The 19,164-nt window shown below is 42.0% G+C and overlaps 1 protein-coding gene across 1 annotated transcript in view; it reads right to left on the minus strand.

The window, feature by feature from the left end:
* Nucleotides 1-19,164, minus strand: part of LOC117457436 (S-adenosyl-L-methionine-dependent tRNA 4-demethylwyosine synthase TYW1-like) — a 112,337-nt gene that overhangs the window by 35,699 nt on the left and 57,474 nt on the right. The window contains exons 9-11 of the mRNA XM_034097526.1: nucleotides 11,245-11,297; nucleotides 11,034-11,152; nucleotides 3,055-3,164 (exon numbers count right to left, since the gene is read on the minus strand). Of these exons, the coding sequence (XP_033953417.1) occupies nucleotides 3,055-3,164; nucleotides 11,034-11,152; nucleotides 11,245-11,297 (282 nt within the window). The remainder of the gene's footprint in view (nucleotides 1-3,054; nucleotides 3,165-11,033; nucleotides 11,153-11,244; nucleotides 11,298-19,164) is intronic.

The following is a 19,164-nucleotide window of genomic DNA, read 5'->3' on the forward strand; positions in this document are numbered from 1 at the left end:
CTCACACCATTGCCGAATTTTTAAAACAGATCGGTCTAAAAGCATTTATTTTTGTCGGCTGACAATTAAATACATTTCAAAAGTATGAAAATGGAAGCACATATTTGAATATCTTCGCCGTATTTGATCATTTTACGAAACGGAAAATACTGGAAACTGTAGATCCTGCTCAACAGGATGTATATGTGTATTTCTGTCGAAAGTACTGGCTTGAAACTATATGCCAGTCTTTGCTTCATGCAAAAATACCCAATAAACACGAGCAGGAACTAATGTAGGCTATTTACTTCGTAGCCTACATATCTGACACTTAACGATTAAAACACATTTGTGCATTCTTTATGAATGCAAACCGAGTCAAGCCGACTCCGGAGAAATCATATTTAGTTTATTTTTAACGAAATAAATGTGATTTAATCCACATAATTACTGTGTTAATTGTTACTGTAGTATGTTTAACTGAATGTGCCTGATGTGAACATCTCTACAGAATGTATTGTCTTAACTTTTTAAATGCCTCTGTGATGTGCTGCTACCCATTTTCCCCTCGGGGACTAATAAACGAATACTATACACCTTAATTCATGTAAAAAAAATCTCAGGCCAGTAACACTCAAAGCTAAATGTGCAATACCATGCTATGTTACTATTTATAATGTTATTGTTGTTACAACAGAAGATGTTTTTATTTAAATTGAAGTTAAATGCATCAATCTGGTGCACTGAGGGCAAAATTAAGAGATTTGTGGATACAGCTCTCAACACTCATATGAAACAGAACTGTTCTTACAATGTGTGTTGGAAGGTATTAAATTACTATGCATATTTTATTGTGTAAACACACAGCTGATCACCTGAGAGCTGCCGTTTCATTCAGACTGTTTAAAAAAAACGACAGTCTGATTTCAACAACTCAATGTGTGATTATTAATAGCAGTAATATTAGACACTAATAATACAGTAAACTATTAACACTGTACATATTATTGTTTGCCCGTGGGATTAGGATTATCGGTAGTGAGAGCCGCTGCATTTTCCATTTTCAAGCGATTATTTGTGTTGTTGTAAACTCACGTGGATTAAATTTAGTGCATTCATTTCAACTCGCGAACATATGATACATTAAATGATCGTGAGGATGATGATTGAAAATTGTTTGTTTGAGCCGGGCTGCATTTCCTGATCTAAAAACATAGCGATGGTTTTGTACTTACGCCAACGTGAATTAAACATTATTTTGTTAAATAAAAACATGGTGATGTTTAGTAAATTATTACATGTCTCTTATTTAGCACAGAATATGATCCTATCCATGACATATGGATCTTAACAAATATCCGCTATATCAGATACCTGTAGATCAGCTGTTTATTTCACATGAGTTCCAGTGTGGCAGCTTTTCACGGCTCCCCCTAGTGGATCCTTGATCCATTGCAGCTGGTTACATTATAATTAAATGTATTTATCAAGGGGGCGTTTCAAGTCCTGCGGGGGGGTTTTCCTTTTCAGCAGGGGCCCACCCCGTGCCGATCACGGACCCGCACGGGTAGGCGTCTGAAATGAAGCGCTACATCTGTAGGTTGATAATGTATCTGTGGCTTTGAAGCAATTGTTTATAATCCATAATTCCATTTTTATGTAAAAATCGGAGCACAACAGTTAGCTGCTAATGGTAGCCACCATAGCAGCTTCCGGTTTTGGCTACGCGTCACTCTCACTCCTTATTTGGTAATGTGTGTGTGTTATACTGCGCTGGATTGCCACATAGCCAAGACCGGAAGCAGCAGCCACTCTGGTGGCTACCATTAGCAGCTAACTTTTGCTCTGCGATTTTTACATAAAAATGGAATTATGGATTATAAATGAAATAATTTGTGTATACAGAGACGTTAAAAACCTATAGATTAACCGATTCAGCCGCGTTTCTTCTCGTTTTAATGCCATTGAACACGTCTTTTGATCAGATCTCCCCTAGAAGCTACATAAGGTACGTGTTGTGATGTCTGTGTTTGCTTCCCTGTCCGAGTTCGGATCACTCATGATGATACTATATACCTAATAATTTGTGGAACCTCAGCTTTAATCGGATATCTTGTATGTAGCAGCTACGATAAGTAATAAGGGTACTTTATCTTGAGTTCTGTGCCAAAGTGCGTTAGCATTTTCGCTCAGGGGTCATTTAGACGCTTCCTATGAGACTTGTGTTTTGTTTTGGTAAAATGGTTTGTATCGTCAGTTAGCTAAGATTATTTCCGTTAATCTGGTATAACACATTAATAGGTTCTTAAATATTAAGATCCCCTGAGACACAGTGTCGTGAAAAAAAGTAAAGTAACCGCGGGACGTTGGGGCTTAACAGGTTAAAAAAAACGCAATATATACCGCAGGGGGGGGGGGGAAATCGCGATGTCAGTTTTTTTCAATATCGTGTAGCCCTAATATCCGCCCTTTAGCTTTAACACGTACAATGTGTTGGAGCGCCAGCCAATAGAAGTGTGAGTATTCGTCGTAGTGATGTCCACTATGCTGCTAAAGTAAACAAAGTAGTACAATAGAGGCGTGTCAGGCCGGGGGGGCGGTGTGGGGAGAGAAACTTCCTTCTGGAGGGAACACAGGGATTTAGCCTTTACAGACCATTTTGAACAACAATCTAAATAACACTCAAGGGAAAACGTCCAAAAATCTAAATATCGTTTGAGAGGTTGCACTACTAAAATAGGACACAGGTGTGCATTGGGCACTTAAGGAAGGGAAGGGAAAACCCCAACAAGCATAATAAGGCCCTCTTTAAAGGCTCGGACACACCGGGCCGATTTCGGCCGTCGATAGATGTCGATAGATGTCGATAGATGTCGATAGACGTCGATAGATGTCGATAGATGTCGATAGATGTCTGGTCGTCGATGAGCGTCCTGTCGCCCCACTCAGATTGTATGAAGTGCACTCGACAAAGCAACAGTTTGATGGATAAATAAATAGCTAGACAGACTGAAAGAGAAACAGGACTATACAGAAAGATTGAGAAGGGGAGAATGCTCCTGCTAAAGGACAAACCTCTGAACTGTCGGATCATGGTCTGGTGTTTCTCTAGGGCCTCTTCCAGGATTTTCTCAGCAGGGTCCATCTTCCAGCGCCACTCTGTGCCCACAGGGTTGGTGTTGTGTCTGTTAGTGCGGCACAAAGATAAACAGGTTAGGAATAACAGCAGGCATACTGTGTAAGGTAGTGCTGCGTACCTGGACTCACATTCAGGTTCAGGTCCGGACTCAAGTCCAGAGGTTCAGGTTCAGGTTCAGGTCCGGCTTATAAGTCCGGACCTGAACCCATGGCTTTTGTCAAGTTGTGTGAGTAACTAAAGTGAACTTATTGTGAGCTAATTATCAATTGAAAATTAACTCATAATCAACTCAACTTCAAACTCATCAGGTTTATTGTGCTCCCTTCCGACTTGTGTCTACATTTCTCTACAAAGTACAAATGTACAAAAAACACTTTTTGCCACTTCGTCTACAAATGACTTATGACAGCAACTACAGTGAACTACTACAAAGTTCAAACATGTATTTCATTTACCAAACTAAAGTAACCAAACAGTCCCTGAGCTGACTGAGCCTAAATCCCTAAAACTTTGCTGAAAGGTAGAGTGTAGAGTAGACTATACGCATTACACTGTTACACACCTACTATACAGTACTGTACTGTCTGTAAACCATGTATTTTCTACAACTCTACATGTGTACATTATACAGTACATACTACGTACATAGTGATGTACATACATACTGTTAGAAATTAAAATCAATGTGTGATATGGCGTAATTTTGAATAAATACACTATTTAATTTATATCAGTTTTATTCTGAAAAAAACGGAAGTTCACACTATTAACTTAATGCTTTTATTCTGAAAATTCTTCACTTCCGGTTAGCATTAGCATGTGGCGAAATGCCTAAGTTTTCAAACCGTGAATCGAAGGTGAAATTACATGTGATGTTGTACCACTGAGCACACTGGGATTAGCACTCATGTATTGACGCTGAATAACGTTATCAGGGAATGTTTAAATACCCACAGACACCAGAATATACGTAAGTGCTAGTTTTTTTGCGAGTCCAAGTACCGGTTCCCGATGTTCCGGTTTTAACCGGGACTTGAACCGAAACTTTTTACAAGTCCAGTACCGGTTCGGCGTACCGGTACGCAGCACTAGTGTAAGGTAAGGAGTGGTATTATACTATGAATGCCCATTACAGGACACCTATTATGCAAAATCCACTTTTTTCTACATCAACATGTGTCCCCTCTGTGTAAAGAGATTCTGAAAGTTTCACGGAAAAAAGATTCGCTCACTTTTTGTCCTGATCCATTTATATAAAAACCTGTCTGAAAATGAGCTGATCAAGATTTTGGCCACTTTATGATGTCATAACGATTATTGGCTTGTGTAACATTAGCCAATCACCAACCAAGGTAACCCCCCACCCACCCACCTTATCACCTGAATCTCCACCCTAGAGCACCTTTGTAGTTTTTTAAACAGACAGACAGAATCAGCACTTTTGAAACAGGGCTGAAACAGAGGGGATTATGGGATGCTACAATGCAAGATATGTTTGGAATTTGGAGCCAAACACTTCAGAGACATGTTTGTATATCTGAGACCTATAATACAGTACATTGATGAAAAACAGTATTATAGGGGACCTTTAAGCTGTGTCATATGTACTGCAAATTCACACACATGATGGTTATTCCGCACACAGAGATACACTGAACAAAAATATAAATGCAACACTTTTGTTTTTGCTCCCATTTTTCATGAGATGAACTCAAAGATCTAAAATATTTTCTATATACACAAAATAACCATTTCTCTCAAATATTGTTCACACATCTGAAAACATCTGTGATAGTGAGCACTTCTCCTTTGCCGAGATAATCCATCCCACCTCACAGGTGTGGCATATCAAGATGCTGATTAGACAGCATGATTATTGCACAGGTGTGCTTAGGCTGGCCACAATAAAAGGCCACTCTGAAACGTGCAGTTTTGCTTTATTGGGGGGGTCTGGGGGGGTCCGAAAACCAATCAGTATCTGGTGTGACCACCATTTGCCTCACGCAGTGCAACACATCTCCTTCGCATAGAGTTGATCAGGTTGTTGATTGTGGCCTGTGGAATGTTGGTCCACTCCTCTTCAATGGCTGTGCGAAGTTGCTGGATATTGGCAGGAACTGGAACACGTTGTCGTATACGCCGATCCAGAGCATCCCAAACATGCTCAATGGGTGACATGTCCGGTGAGTATGCTGGCCATGCAAGAACTGGGATGTTTTCAGCCTCCAGGAATTGTGTACAGATCCTTGCAGCATGGGGCGTGCATTATCATACTGCAACATGAGGTGATGGTCGTGGATGAATGGCACAACAATGGGCCTCAGGATCTCGTCACGGTATCTCTGTGCATTCACAATGCCATCAATAAAATGCACCTGTGTTCGTCGTCCATAACATACGCCTGCCCATACCATAACCCCACCACCACCATGGGCCACTCGATTCACAACATTGACATCAGAAAACCGCTCACCCACACGACGCCACACACGCTGTCTGCCATCTGCCCTGAACAGTGAAAACCGGGATTCATCCGTGAAGAGAACACCTCTCCAACATGCCAGACGCCATCGAATGTGAGCATTTGCCCACTCAAGTCGGTTACGACGACGAACCGGAGTCAGGTCGAGACCCCGATGAGGATGACGAGCATGCAGATGAGCTTCCCTGAGACGGTTTTTGACAGTTTGTGCAGAAATTCTTTGGTTATGCAAACCGATTGTTGCAGCAGCTGTCCGAGTGGCTGGTCTCAGACGATCTTGGAGGTGAACATGCTGGATGTGGAGGTCCTGGGCTGGTGTGGTTACAAGTGGTCTGCGGTTCTGAGGCCGGTTGGATGTACTGCCAAATTCTCTGAAACGCCTTTGGAGACGGTTTATGGTAGAGAAATGAACATTCAATTCACGGGCAACAGCTCTGGTGGACATTCCTGCTGTCAGCATGCCAATTGCACGCTCCCTCAAAACTTGCGACATCTGTGGCATTGTGCTGTGTGATAAACCTGAACATTTTAGAGTGGCCTTTTATTGTGACCAGCCTAAGGCACACCTGTGCAATAATCATGCTGTCTAATCAGCATCTTGATATGCCACACCTGTGAGGTGGGATGGATTATCTCGGCAAAGGAGAAGTGCTCACTATCACAGATTTTTTCAGATTTGTGAACAATATTTGAGAGAAATGGTTATTTTGTGTTTATAGAAAATGTTTTAGATCTTTCATTTCATTTCATTTCAAACCTTTATTTAACCAGATTGGTCCCATTGAGATCATAGATCTCTTTTTCAAGGGAGACCTGCATCAAGGGAGACCTGCATAAGTTGAGTTCATCTCATGAAAAATGGGAACAAAAACAAAAGTGTTGCATTTATATTTTTGTTCAGTGTAGATACAGCACAGCCACACAATCACAACATGCAAAACAATTACCAATCCCCAAGGAAGTGAGCCGGGCTGAGCAAATTTCCGTTGTGGCCAACAGGTGGTACTACAACGATGTGTCGGTCAAGTGACTTATTTGTGCCCAAGAATAGATTTTTCACATCTACTTACGCTGGGAAAGTGAGTCACTTGACAGTCAGGCCATCTTGGCTTAATGCACGGCTGAGCATATTTTTGACCATGAACAAGGCCACGTCCTCAAACGCTGAATAGATAAAAACAATACTGCGTCACTGCCTGGCTTCATGGTGGCCCCCGCACGCTCTCAGGTACGCAAACAAAGAATTGGCATCAAGCAGAACAAATGTATTTGTCAAGCCTAAAAGCTGCTTTGTCCTATATTGCACATCAACATTTATTCTTAATTAAAGTGAATTTATTTTATTTCAGTCAGTCATTTGTGTGTATGCAGGTGTGGGACATTCCACATGTTCCAAAAGTGAGCACTCCAAGAATTGACAACCGTTTGCAAGGGTAAAATAAAACATTGTCAACATATTATTTTGTGCCACAAGAAGCAGAATGTTTTAACAGTACAGTCTGCGAAATCTACAAAACAAATTATCTAAAGATATACTAACTATGGATGGCATTAATTTGGCCTCCAGTGAGACTGTAGGCGGCGTGTGTTCCCGCTTGGCGGTGGGCGTGTCTTGAGCTTGAGGAGTCAACGCGAGCAGCCCGACCAACAACCAACCACATGAATGTCCTGCCCCGGCCATACAAAGCAAAGCATTCATGCTACATCCATGCTGGCTAAATATACTGTCTATGCTTGCTAGCTGTCCATTCAAACGAAATACACTGGATATAAACTCCCCAAACAAGTGAAAACCTACCAGTTTCCCCCACTGTCTCTGCCACCTCCCCCCATGCCTGACTCCTCCGGTTTGTATCCCTGTATGTTCCCTACCGCCACGATCATTTTCTCCTCCTTTTGTTGACATATGGGAAATAACTGCGGTCTGGCTCTCCCAACATACACCCGGTTTGATTGGCTATTGCTTGTACTGTCAGATTTACATACGAGGGATTTGATTGGCTGACGCCTCCGTCGAGGCGGCAAAAGTAGAACATTGCTCTACTTTTTCAGCGAGCACCTCGAGAGAAGCTACGCTTTGCTCCCACAATGCAGTTCGGCGAATCGTGACGTCACCCCATTCAAAGTGAATGGGCAGAAGCTTTGAAGCGGCAACGCACGCCGCCGTGTGTAGGGGCCGTAAGGAATCTTGGGCCGTTTGGGCCGTTGTTCCGCGTTTGCACCTGCCGGCCACCGTACCAATGACATCTTGCAGTTGTTTGCCTAGCTGACTGTCATATTTGGGAACCTAGTAGATATATTGTCCTATTCACAAATAAATCAGAAATTGTATTTATTGCCAGTCAAATGACAGCAGATATTTTCTCACAAAGCAGGGCTTTCATGCATCCAGTTCTCTCTATACATGCTTCGGCAACAATTCAGTCCCACACACACATCATGTCGTTCTGTTGGGACTTTTTTTTAGCACAAATGAAGAAGGAATAAATAAATACTGCAATTTGTAACAACTAAAAGTCAAAAACTCGAGACCATCTTGCCACACAAATCTGGACAGGAGCGTAAAGGCCCTGACACACCAACCCGATTTTGGGAGTCAGAGGCCGTCAGAGGCTGTCGGGCATTCGCGGCGCCGTAGTCAGGTTGGTGTGTCCCGCACCGTCGACCGTGACACGCCTTATTTGGACTGCCGACTGGCAGTCGGACCAAATAATCACTCTGATTGACTGTTCAGCTAGTAAATCAGTGCATGAGAAGCGAAGCGGAAGTGAGGGACGTAAACAAACGATTTAAGAAGGCACACACAGACTGCTATTCATTTTCATCTCATCATGGCGATCTGGAATGATGCAAACGAAGACCTGCTCATCACCTTGATCTAGGAGAGGCCAGCTCTGTATGATATTACGGAGAAAAGATACTCTTCTTCTTCTCTGTCTTCCGGTTGTTGCCTCTTTTGAATGACGAATACACACTACCGCCGCCTGCTGGTAAGGAGAGTTATTGCCACTCACGCACTGAAGTCGGTGCGGTGTGTTCCCGTGCGACACATGGCCAAAACGCAGGAGAACACGGCCAGGCAACAGCCGACTTCAGCGTCGGCTAGTCCTCTGGTGACTGCTTGGTGTGTCAGGGCCTTAACATGGAGGGCTCAAGGACCCTTTTCTGATTTTCTTCCTCATACTCCTTGCGCCCTTGAACGTTTGCTTCTATTACATTGACAGAATATTAACACATCTACAGTAGACGCCTGACTCAGATTCAGGTCATTAGACTTTTGTCACAAACAAAGTTAAAAACATATTTCACGAGATTCAGATGAGAAACCTTCTAACCATTTGACACTTATTCCATCCTATTAAATCAGTTATGGAATGCATCATACTGTAAGAAATTACACCTCCTGGGTGTTAATAACACCTTCTGAGTGTTAAAGTATGATGTCTAGATGCAATAACCTACCTATGGCGGCTATAACAACATCTGTGCCCAGAAATTGCTTACATCCTGTCATCTCACATAGCTGCATAAAGGGAGACAGGCATATCTGTAGTGACAGGGGGGCAGCACTTTCTGACAGCGACCTTTCAGCGCTCAACACTGTCGCTTTCTCTTTTTGGATTCTGAGGGTAGTAAAAGGCCCGGTGTCTCGACAGTGTCATAATGAATCAGTGTCCACCTTAAGGCCTCGCAGTTACGCAGGCCGTTACTCTTCTGATGTTAATCATCAACTTGTTTGCCACGGAGAGATTGTCGCTCAATCTCTAAGTGATCCTGGTTTACGAAGCAAACAAGTTAGCGTGCATGCAATAATCCATTAAAAAAGCATCTAAAAGTACCCTGCCAACTTGTGGTTTGATTCTACTTTGATTCAAGTTGACATATCTTAAGGAACATCATTTTTAACAACCCATTAAAGTGTTAGTTAATGGGACAGCAGTACACTATAAATGTATTATTTACTAATTACTAAAAAAACACCTTTTTGATTATGACACAAAAGTGGAAGAAAAGACCATTTGCGCTAATCTAACACGCAAATGGTGCCCGTTAGCTGATTAGCTACCTTCAACCTGCTGATTGGTCCACCTGAAGAGACAGGAGCATGTGTGTGTGTGTGTGTGTGTGTGTGTGTGTGTGTGTGTGTGTGTGTGTGTGTGTGTGTGTGTGTGTGTGTGTGTGTGTGCGTGTGTGTGTGTGTGTGTGTGTGTGTGTGTGTGTGTGTGTGTGTGTGTGTGTGTGTGTGTGTGTGTGTGTGTGTGTGTGTGTGTGTGTGTGTGTGTGTGTGTGTGTGTGTGTGTGTGTGTGTGTGTGTGTGTGTGTGTGTAATTTTACCGTATAACTGGTCCGTTAGTATATTTTAAAATCTTAGAAAGATAAACTAAGTTAACCTGTCTTGCAACACGTTTTGTTTAGTTTAGGAGTGAGAAACCCTCTTTTATTTGTTTTGTTAGGCAAGTTTAAGGAATCTCTGTAAAGACGTTGTTTGTTTGTTATGTTGGGGTTGTCTCACCTCTTTTTGAGTTATTACATCTCAAAAAGCTGATTTCCTGTGTCGTTTACCATTTCTTGGGAGTGGGAAGAGTTGGGAGAGGGCCATTTTATGCTGCGCCTAGGTGATCATTTTCAGTGATGGACAAATTAAGAGACGGTTATCCTCTGGTTGGCCTCAAGTAACTTTAATAAATCACACACAAAGCAACCCTGTTTCACTTCAGCTGAACAGTGGCTTCTTTAGCAGCAAGTAAAATTGATGGGGATGAAAGGAAAATTATGTATCTCTGAATCTCTTGGAAACCTGACAAAAACGGGCTTAAGACATAAACAGCCCACGCATATTTTTAAGCAACATATAGTGCACCCGTTTCAGGATGGTCTGTAGGTGTTGATGTTGCTCTTAGATGACTGCTTACTGAACATTTTGCATTATTATTAGAGATTATTATTACAATCTTTGATCTGTCAAATGTCTTTTAAACTTTCCCAGGATGCAAATATAATGAGTCGAGCGATTTTACGTAGCTACATAACATTTGTATTTGTTTACAATCTTACGCTATACTCTAAAATGAAAGCGCTGTTGTATGAAGAAACAAAGTATTCTGTTTCTATATGAATTAACACACTTATCCGTTTAAATGCATAAAAGAAATGTCCATATCAATATGTATTATACAAAATATACTGCCTTTTACCGGTCAATAACGATGATTATTATGAGAGATAATACTTTATAGACAAACTAAATTGCAAAGTGAGGTTAAGCTAACGAGTTGGAGTTAGAGAAAAGGTAAGCTAGTTAGCTAGCTAAATGTTAGCTGCAAAAGATGAATTCAGACTTTTATCTGAAGTCTGACTATTAGTATGATCCAAGCCATCTCTGTCAAACTGCCCCCTGAGACTCTGCAGTGGCTCTTCTCTCCAGGTACATACCTCCAGCAGAAGACACACTTGTTAGCGCAGGCGAGGCTGGGGGTAGTTTCCATGCAGCGGTGGGACTCGATCCCATAGAAAGTGTGCTTGTAACAGCCTCCTCTCCCTCGCAACATAGACTGAGCAACAGAAACAATGCTTTTATTGTTAGGGATGCAAACAGTGAGTTACAAAGTCAAATTCTTCACTGAGAGGAGTAAATTCCATTTACCTTGGTCCATCGACAAAGCTTCACTCCTGAATGACTTCCGATGAGTTTGTACCCTACACAGAAGAGAAAGAACAACATGGCTCTCAATCAGTAAACTTCTTTCTGACCAGATATTTAAACATAGAAATCTAGAGGATGTATTTTCTTAGAATGGTACATCAGTAAAGGTCCCGCTCAATATTATCGTTTGGCTACTGATCTTCACACCCGCAATAGGAAGGAAGGAACATCGCTTTAAATTCTCTTTCAGCTAAAAGGAAGATAACGTGTTACAAATTGACTTTCTTCAAAAGTCTGCCTCTCTATCCTCTTTATCCACAGCCTAATACCGCTGGCTATGAACGGGTCATTTTTTACACAGCCTCCTCTGTGATGTCTCTCAGAGAGAAAGGCTTCTTCTTTCTCACTTAATCTGCTGAAGAAATACCAGAAAAAGATATTGGGATTGCTTCCAAAGGGATCAAGAAGGGCTCATTTTTATCTTTTTCATTTCATCTGAACGTTTAAAGTGACTTTACTAGCTAAGCCAAGAAGCAGCAGATCAGCCTGAATTCATTCATGTGTTTGATGCTGGATGCATAGCCGCGGGAAGTGCTGGGGGTGGCGAGTGGTGTACATTTGAAAAACTGAGTGACCACCTAAATACAAATGATACAGTATACAGTAGCATACAATAGTCATAGTATATATTTGCATCAGTCAGGTGCCTTGAATTTATTTTCCAAATAAATAAAATCCGAGTCATCTAGGTCAGTGGTTCCCAAACTTTTTGTGCCCAAGGCACACCAAAGGACAAGTAAAAATCTCAAGGCACACCTATTGTGCAAAATAGCCCTTATAACACGTGTTATCACTCATATCATGTAAAATATCTGTACATGTGCATAATTATTTATGCACACACACACACACACACACACACACACATACGCGCGCGCGCACACACACACACACACACTCAATGGAGAAGCCACACCAGCCAACTGACTTCAATTTTCCCGGTAGAAAGTTTGGCAAAGAAACCTTCTGTCGGTCATTTAATGGAAGTTGGTTTGACAGAAGGAAGGCTCCATTATGTTGAGGAAAGTGACCATATCATGTGTTTCACATGTGTCAAAGCAGTTCAGAAACGGCTAATTAACGAAGACAGCGTGAGGATGGATGCTAGCAGCTTTGTAAAGGGGGGATTCTCTAACTGGCGGAAGGCAACAGAAAAATTCAATGAACATGAGAAATCGAAACTTCATCGTGATTCAAGCCAACGTATTGCTGCTTTAGGTAGCACACCAATGAATGCCCTTCTGTCTGACGCTGCCCGGAAAACACAGAACACCGCAAGGAATGTGCTTGAATTGACGTTCAGGTCAGTTATCTTTCTTGGTAGAAAAGGAATAGCTTTTCGGGGTGACAACAGTCGTAATGGTGTTCTGTATGAACTTATGCTCGAGCGGACATACAACCTCCCTAAAGAGAGAGAATGGGTGCTTAGGAGGGATAATTGGCTCTCGGATACGATACAGAATGAAATCATTAACAGTGCGCATATGCCACCCAGGCTGACATTGTGTCTCGCGCTATAAAAAGCCCCTACTATGGAATAACCGCGGATGGTACAACGGATGTAAGTGCCATGGAACAATTTTCGCTGACACTGCGATATGTGGACGAGAGCATGGGGATCCACACAGATTTTCTTGGATTTTACAATGCTCCCGACAGCACTGGAGAAACACTGTTTAAGTGCATCACCGATGTGTTTCTTAGGCTGAACATCCCAATTGAACGTCTAAAACAGGCATGGGCAAACTAAGGCCCGCGGGCCATATACGGCCCGTATACGGCCCGTTGGGCACAATTGACCTTTGCTGGAGTCTAGTCTATTCTCTGGCCCCGCTCGGCAACCCGGCAAAATCAAAGAACCAAATATTTCACATTTACATTGGAGGGGGTGAGATTAACCTGAGCAATAACAGTTAATGGCGAGTACGGCGAATACAAGTTGTAACAAGCAGCAGCGCTGAGCAAAGTGACTAGAATGCGACCACACACTTATAAAAACACTTATATAAAGTCAGGCAACACTAACCATGCTTAGTTTGATTCGGTTTATTTTACATTACTTTAATAACCATCCGTTCGCTGCTATTGACCATTGTGAAGAGCCACACATGTTCCTGTTGTTTTGTATTATTGCAGCCTTCGGATGGAATCAATACATGGGCTACATGTGGCCATCACAAGTAAAATCATAACAAAAACTACCCGGGTAAAATATGCGTGTAGAAAACGGCTTATGCCACAATATGATAGCAACAAGTAGTCAAGAAAGTCTGATTAGCTTTGGTTGCTATGCTAACATCACCTGTAGAATGCCAGAGAAACGTTCATAACAGCGTTGTGATGCCAAACAGCTTTCAGACTGAAACACATTCACTGATGGGGGATATTTATCAGCTGCTTGTGTGACAGTCAGAAAGTGAACACTTTACAGCGGCCGCTGCCGCGAGTTAACGGGGGGACAAACTCCGGTAGACGAGCATCACTGCAGCGGGCGGTAATGCAGCTGAACCACATTAATAAACAATGCACCACGGCACTCTGGAGAAAGGTATAAGGTTGGAGAAGTAGTTCTTAAATGTAATCTGGCTTCGTATAATTAAAGACTACGCAGTCCCCTATTGATGTTGTTGTGAGCGGTGTTGCGGAGAAAATCAGCGACGTAAAACGCTGTGTGTGATAAGAAGGCATGTAAACGGTTACGTCATGACGCAAACGATGATGTAATGACGCAATGACGCAATAATTCACCTCTGAACCTGCGTCTGTAACAATGTGTGGACCAAAGAAAAGAAAAGTCAACATTGAGTGCCGAGTGTATAATGAGGAGTGGACAGCTAAATATGTTTTCACCGATCTGCTACTGGCCCTTTTTTTGAGGTTTTTTTGTTGTTTTAAAACTCATAGTGGCCCCGAGACCAAAGGTTTGCCCACCCCTGGTCTAAAAGGATACTGCTTTGATGGGGCAAGTAATATGTCGGGACGATTTTCGGGAGTTCAGGCTCGACTCAAAGCAGTGTGCCCTGACTCTCTTTGTGTGCACTGTGCCAAGCATTCGCTGGACTTGGTTCTTCAAGAGGTCGGTCGTGAGGTCAGTCTTGTTGCTGAGACATTGAACTTTGTTCAGGGCATAGTCATCCGTGAGTCATCCAAACGCAAGGAGCTGTGTGTGTCCATGTGTGGCTGTGATGATGTGGTTAACAACTGGCCATATGTCCGACAAGATGCTGTGTGCGGACAATAGCCATCAAGCGTGTCTGCAGCTCCTACACAGAACTCCAGAAGACTCAAAGATGACAAAAGTGTGAGGGGAGATGCAAGAGCAAAGATCGGAGGCCTTTATAAATAGTCTTTAAAAAGGGAGGACATTATTTGGCCTACTGTGCTGTGAGGCACTGTTTGAGCCATGTGAAGCAGTGGCTAAGACTTTGCAGAGCAACAACGCTAGTGCACGGGGTGCCCTGGAATGCACACATCTGCTGAGGGAGGGCATAGTAGCCCTCCGTGATGACACCGTGGTCCAGGGCATAGAATCCAAAGTGTCTGCAGCGGAACTGAACATGCCAGATGCTCGTCAACACAGGGCAAGCAAAACCCCAGCCCGTTACCGTCACACAACAGAGCCAGAAGCGCATGCAATGAGTACATGGCGACAAGAGTTTTCCGAGGCTGTGGATTTGCTCACTGCTGAGCTGAAAAGAAGATTCCATCAAGATGGCATGAAGATAGCAGCTCTCAGAGAGAACGTGCTCATCGAGGCAGCTAACAGTAGGGGCCAACAACAAACCCTGGAGCTAGAGTCTCTTCATCTTCCACAGCTAATCTCTGATGTGGACCGTTACCGACTGGACCTCCAGCTTAAGATGCTTGGAGATGCCATTGGTGATTCTCCCTGTCACACGGTACAAGACACGTGTGGCTAACCTCCATCCACAAGCAAGAGGCATTTTCCAAGACGTTGAAAAACTCATAAAACTTTGCCTCTGTATGCCAATCTCGGTTGCTTCATCCGAACGGTCTTTCTCCACCCTACGCCGTCTGAAAACATGGTTACGGAGTAATATGACACAGAAGAGACTGACACATCTGACTTTGATGCATGTCCATAGTAACATTTTGGACAATGTGGATGTATCTGCTCTAATAAGGGTCTTCATTAGTGCCACCCCAGAGAGGAAGGCTACATTTGGAGTTTTGTGAGGCCCCAACACGTAAGACGATATTTTCCTTTAATGCTGCTGCGGCTGTGCAGTGTTTTGCCTTGTCAATCAGTTAAAATTGAATTCATAGTTTTATTAATATTGTAAATAATATTTTTGTCTGACTATTTGTAATGTTATGTAGGTTTGTAAGACCCATAGTTAGCATGTGGGCATGTGCAGCTGTTGCTAAGTGATGTAACCAAGGTCTATAATGGCTTATTAAGCAGTTAAAACAAACAATGTATGCGGCTCGTATCGCTGACGGCCGGGCCTGGCACAGCCTTTTATTTTTTAAACGCCCCCGGGCGGCCCCCCTCCCCACTTTTGGCAGCACCTCCTGAGAAAAATTATTTCCCCTGGCTATATCTAGATGAGTCAAACACTACTGTAATTCATCAAGGCTGTTTAGGATATATTTGCAGAAAAAGTAGAAAAATCACTACAACGGGGAGTGCACAAACACATAATGCAATTGAAACACCTAATGTGTGCTTTGTCTTTTTATCTCAGGGGCAGTAAAATGTTGACCAGCATGAAATTGTTTTTCCACCTGAAAATAATTTGAAAGCACATGTCCTCATCTCAACTCGGAAAACAAGGGTATAGGACTAAACCTGCGGGCAGTTAATTTAACCATTGATGTTATTAATGTAAGCAACGGTTCCCCTTCATAGTTTGTTAGGGAAATCAATTTCTAATGTCCTTCAAGGTAGAGGATGGAGCCAAAGCCTTCCTATTTACTCTTTCTCGGTTATCACTGAGACATGGCATCTGCTTAAAAGGTACAATATGTGCTATGAATAATTGTACTTCAATGTGTAGGGTATCACATTTGAAAGACATTTACCAACGGCTTGCAGTCATCACCACAACAACGCTTTAGCATCAACGTTCCGGAATTCAGGAGCAATATGGAAAAAAACTTTTATCCCGGAATTAGTTATTTCATATCTCGATGACAATGTGTATTACCATAAAGCATGTTTTCTGGTCATTCTATACATGTAATAGTCTGTATGAAAGACCCACATCCATTACAGTTTCAAATGAAATTATAGAGATACAATAAATACATGCTAGCTTTACACTGACTATGTTTCCATGCATGCACACAAATACAGACTCTCAACAGCCTCGTCTTACAGGATCAATGGGATATCATCAATGGATTAAAAGTTTGAATTGTATTTACTTGTGCTTTCTCCATGCTCATAGCTTTAGATTTAAAATGTAATGAAACTGCGCCTGGGCCAGAGATGTCTTTCTGCCTCTCGTTAGAGACAATCACTTAAAAACGAGATGCCTTTATTTCTACCTGCGACTCTTTTATGCATTTCATGGGAAATAAGGGTATATCTGAAGTATTTGACAGAGAGATGAATATACCTTTTTATTTTTCATTATTACTTTTTTTCTGTTTGTTATTTTTAACAATTTAATTCATAGTATGGTCATGTCAGTTGTTGTCTTTTGTATTTAATTATCTAATTTAGCTTTGTTGTCATGTGTTTATTTTTATATATACAGTAGGCAGTGTTTCCCATACATTGATTTATTTGTGGCGGGCCACCACAATTAAATATCATCCACCACAAATGGATCTCATAAAAAAAAAAACATTATCTTTTTTTTTATTCTTTTTGGTGGTCTAATGGATAGTGAGGTGGGCTGATGATCGGAAGGTTGCGAGTTCAAATCCTGCCTGGAACACCACTACTAGTGTGCCCTTGAGTAAGGCACTTAGCCCTCGGTTACTCCAGGGAGAAATCCCTGTAATTGGTCATTGTAAATCGCTTTGGAATAAGGCGTCTGCTAAATTGTAAATTGTAAATTAAAGTGCGGTGCCCCCACAAATAGAATCAAATTCTGTGGGAAACACTGGTAGGTATTGTTTTTTGAGTGTGAATGTGGAATATTAATGAAAATTATGGTTAGTAAAAAAGAGCTGCTGAATACAAACTAGTCCGTCGGCCTACCCAGAAGCTTTTTGTAAGTGCAACACTGATAAACGATCTACTCTCTCGTGGGCTGACTGTGGCTTTCAACAACTTGAATAAAAGACAGAATTATTGACAATTCTGATAACAATTTATTCTGTGATCCATGATACTCTGCCTCTGGGAAATAAAATGAGCAGCAAGAGGATGTGTTTTATCAAAGGGTTGGAAAATCAGTCTAATTTTGGTCTGCACATTAGTGGAGACCTCCTGTAGTAGTTTCAAATAAGTGGAGAATTTTAAATCACACTTTAAAGTGCATATTTGCTAATATATATTTAAGTCAAAAGGCGCGTTTACACCGCAGTACTTTTCCACTTTAGTTCCGATATAGTTGTGTTGCATTCACACCAAAAAAATCCGGAACAAAAATTAGTGGAGAACCTTTTTACCCCGTTTTCAGTCCCTGCTAGAGAGCAGGGACTTTCGTGGGAGAAAAAGGTTCCTATTTCTGATTGGCTGGGCGGATTGCAAACCACGCCCCGTAAAACTCCCAAAAAAGTGTGTGAAGCCGCCATTTATTATCCTCGCATTAGCATTATTAGCATTAGCATTAGCCCAGCGCAGAAACGCAGAGAGGACTAACTTATGACAACACAAAAGACAACATGGGAGCGGTGGAGATGAGGATGGTGTCGGCGTTCTGGCGATTACTCGGAAGGCCAGTCCCCAACTCCGGGGACTTCCTGCCGGGGACTTCGGGTGCAGTATACGCCGTGAAGTGGTTTTGCGGCCTTGCCAGTAAACCCAAAGCAGAAGAAGAAGAAGAACGTGACGTCAGCGGCTTCATTTGCGTAATCTTCCCTCAGGGACTTATTCCGGTGTGAACGCGAACTGTACTTAGTTCATGAGAATTAAAGAGTTCTCATGAACTAAGTTCTGATGAACCTTTGTGGGAAAAGTACTGCGGTGTGAAAGCGCCTAAGGACATTTTAGGTACAGGTATGAGTCACATTTAAAAATTGTCGTGTGAATTCAGTTGACAGCTATTTCCTTTTCTTAAAAGCTCTCTGTGAAAACTTTCTTGGATATTACCCAAGAATGTTACTAGCTGTGTTACTTTTGCTTCCATGAAATGCCAAATAGGGCTATAGAGGAAATGCAGCCATCCAAGACGAAGAAAACAACGCCAGAACTTTCATCCTTAATTCTTTCATTGCAAATAAAACAAACTGTCTACTGAGACTGACAATTGCCAAGACAACATGAAACAGGTCAGCATTTGGTCAGATGAAGTGAAGTCTTGCTCACTGAGTCCTATTTATAGAGGCTTGTGTAAGCCAACAGTGGGGCTTACTGGCTGAAAACGCCTGGCATGTGTTCTACTAGACAACGCACTAAATAGAGAAGATATAGTCAAATGTTTCAGACAGAAACAATAAGTAACACCGAACCAACACTCTGGGGTGTTATATCATAAATATTTAGCCATACTGAATATTAAGGATTCAGACAAAGCCTCACGTATCCAATCATTCAGCCAGCACTAGTCTATTTTTACAGTCACAAAATGATAGAATACCAAGAAGTAATCCCCCTGACATAACAAAAAAAGAAGGGAAACAAGCAGTGACATCCCTGTGCACTAACCAATTGTGAGAACGTATTCTGTTAAATGTATGTCCATAGCTGTTTAACACTTAAATATTACTCTTTCAGATGCA

This window comes from Pseudochaenichthys georgianus, chromosome 13 (assembly GCF_902827115.2).
Source record: "Pseudochaenichthys georgianus chromosome 13, fPseGeo1.2, whole genome shotgun sequence".
Taxonomy (NCBI): Eukaryota; Metazoa; Chordata; class Actinopteri; order Perciformes; family Channichthyidae; genus Pseudochaenichthys; species Pseudochaenichthys georgianus.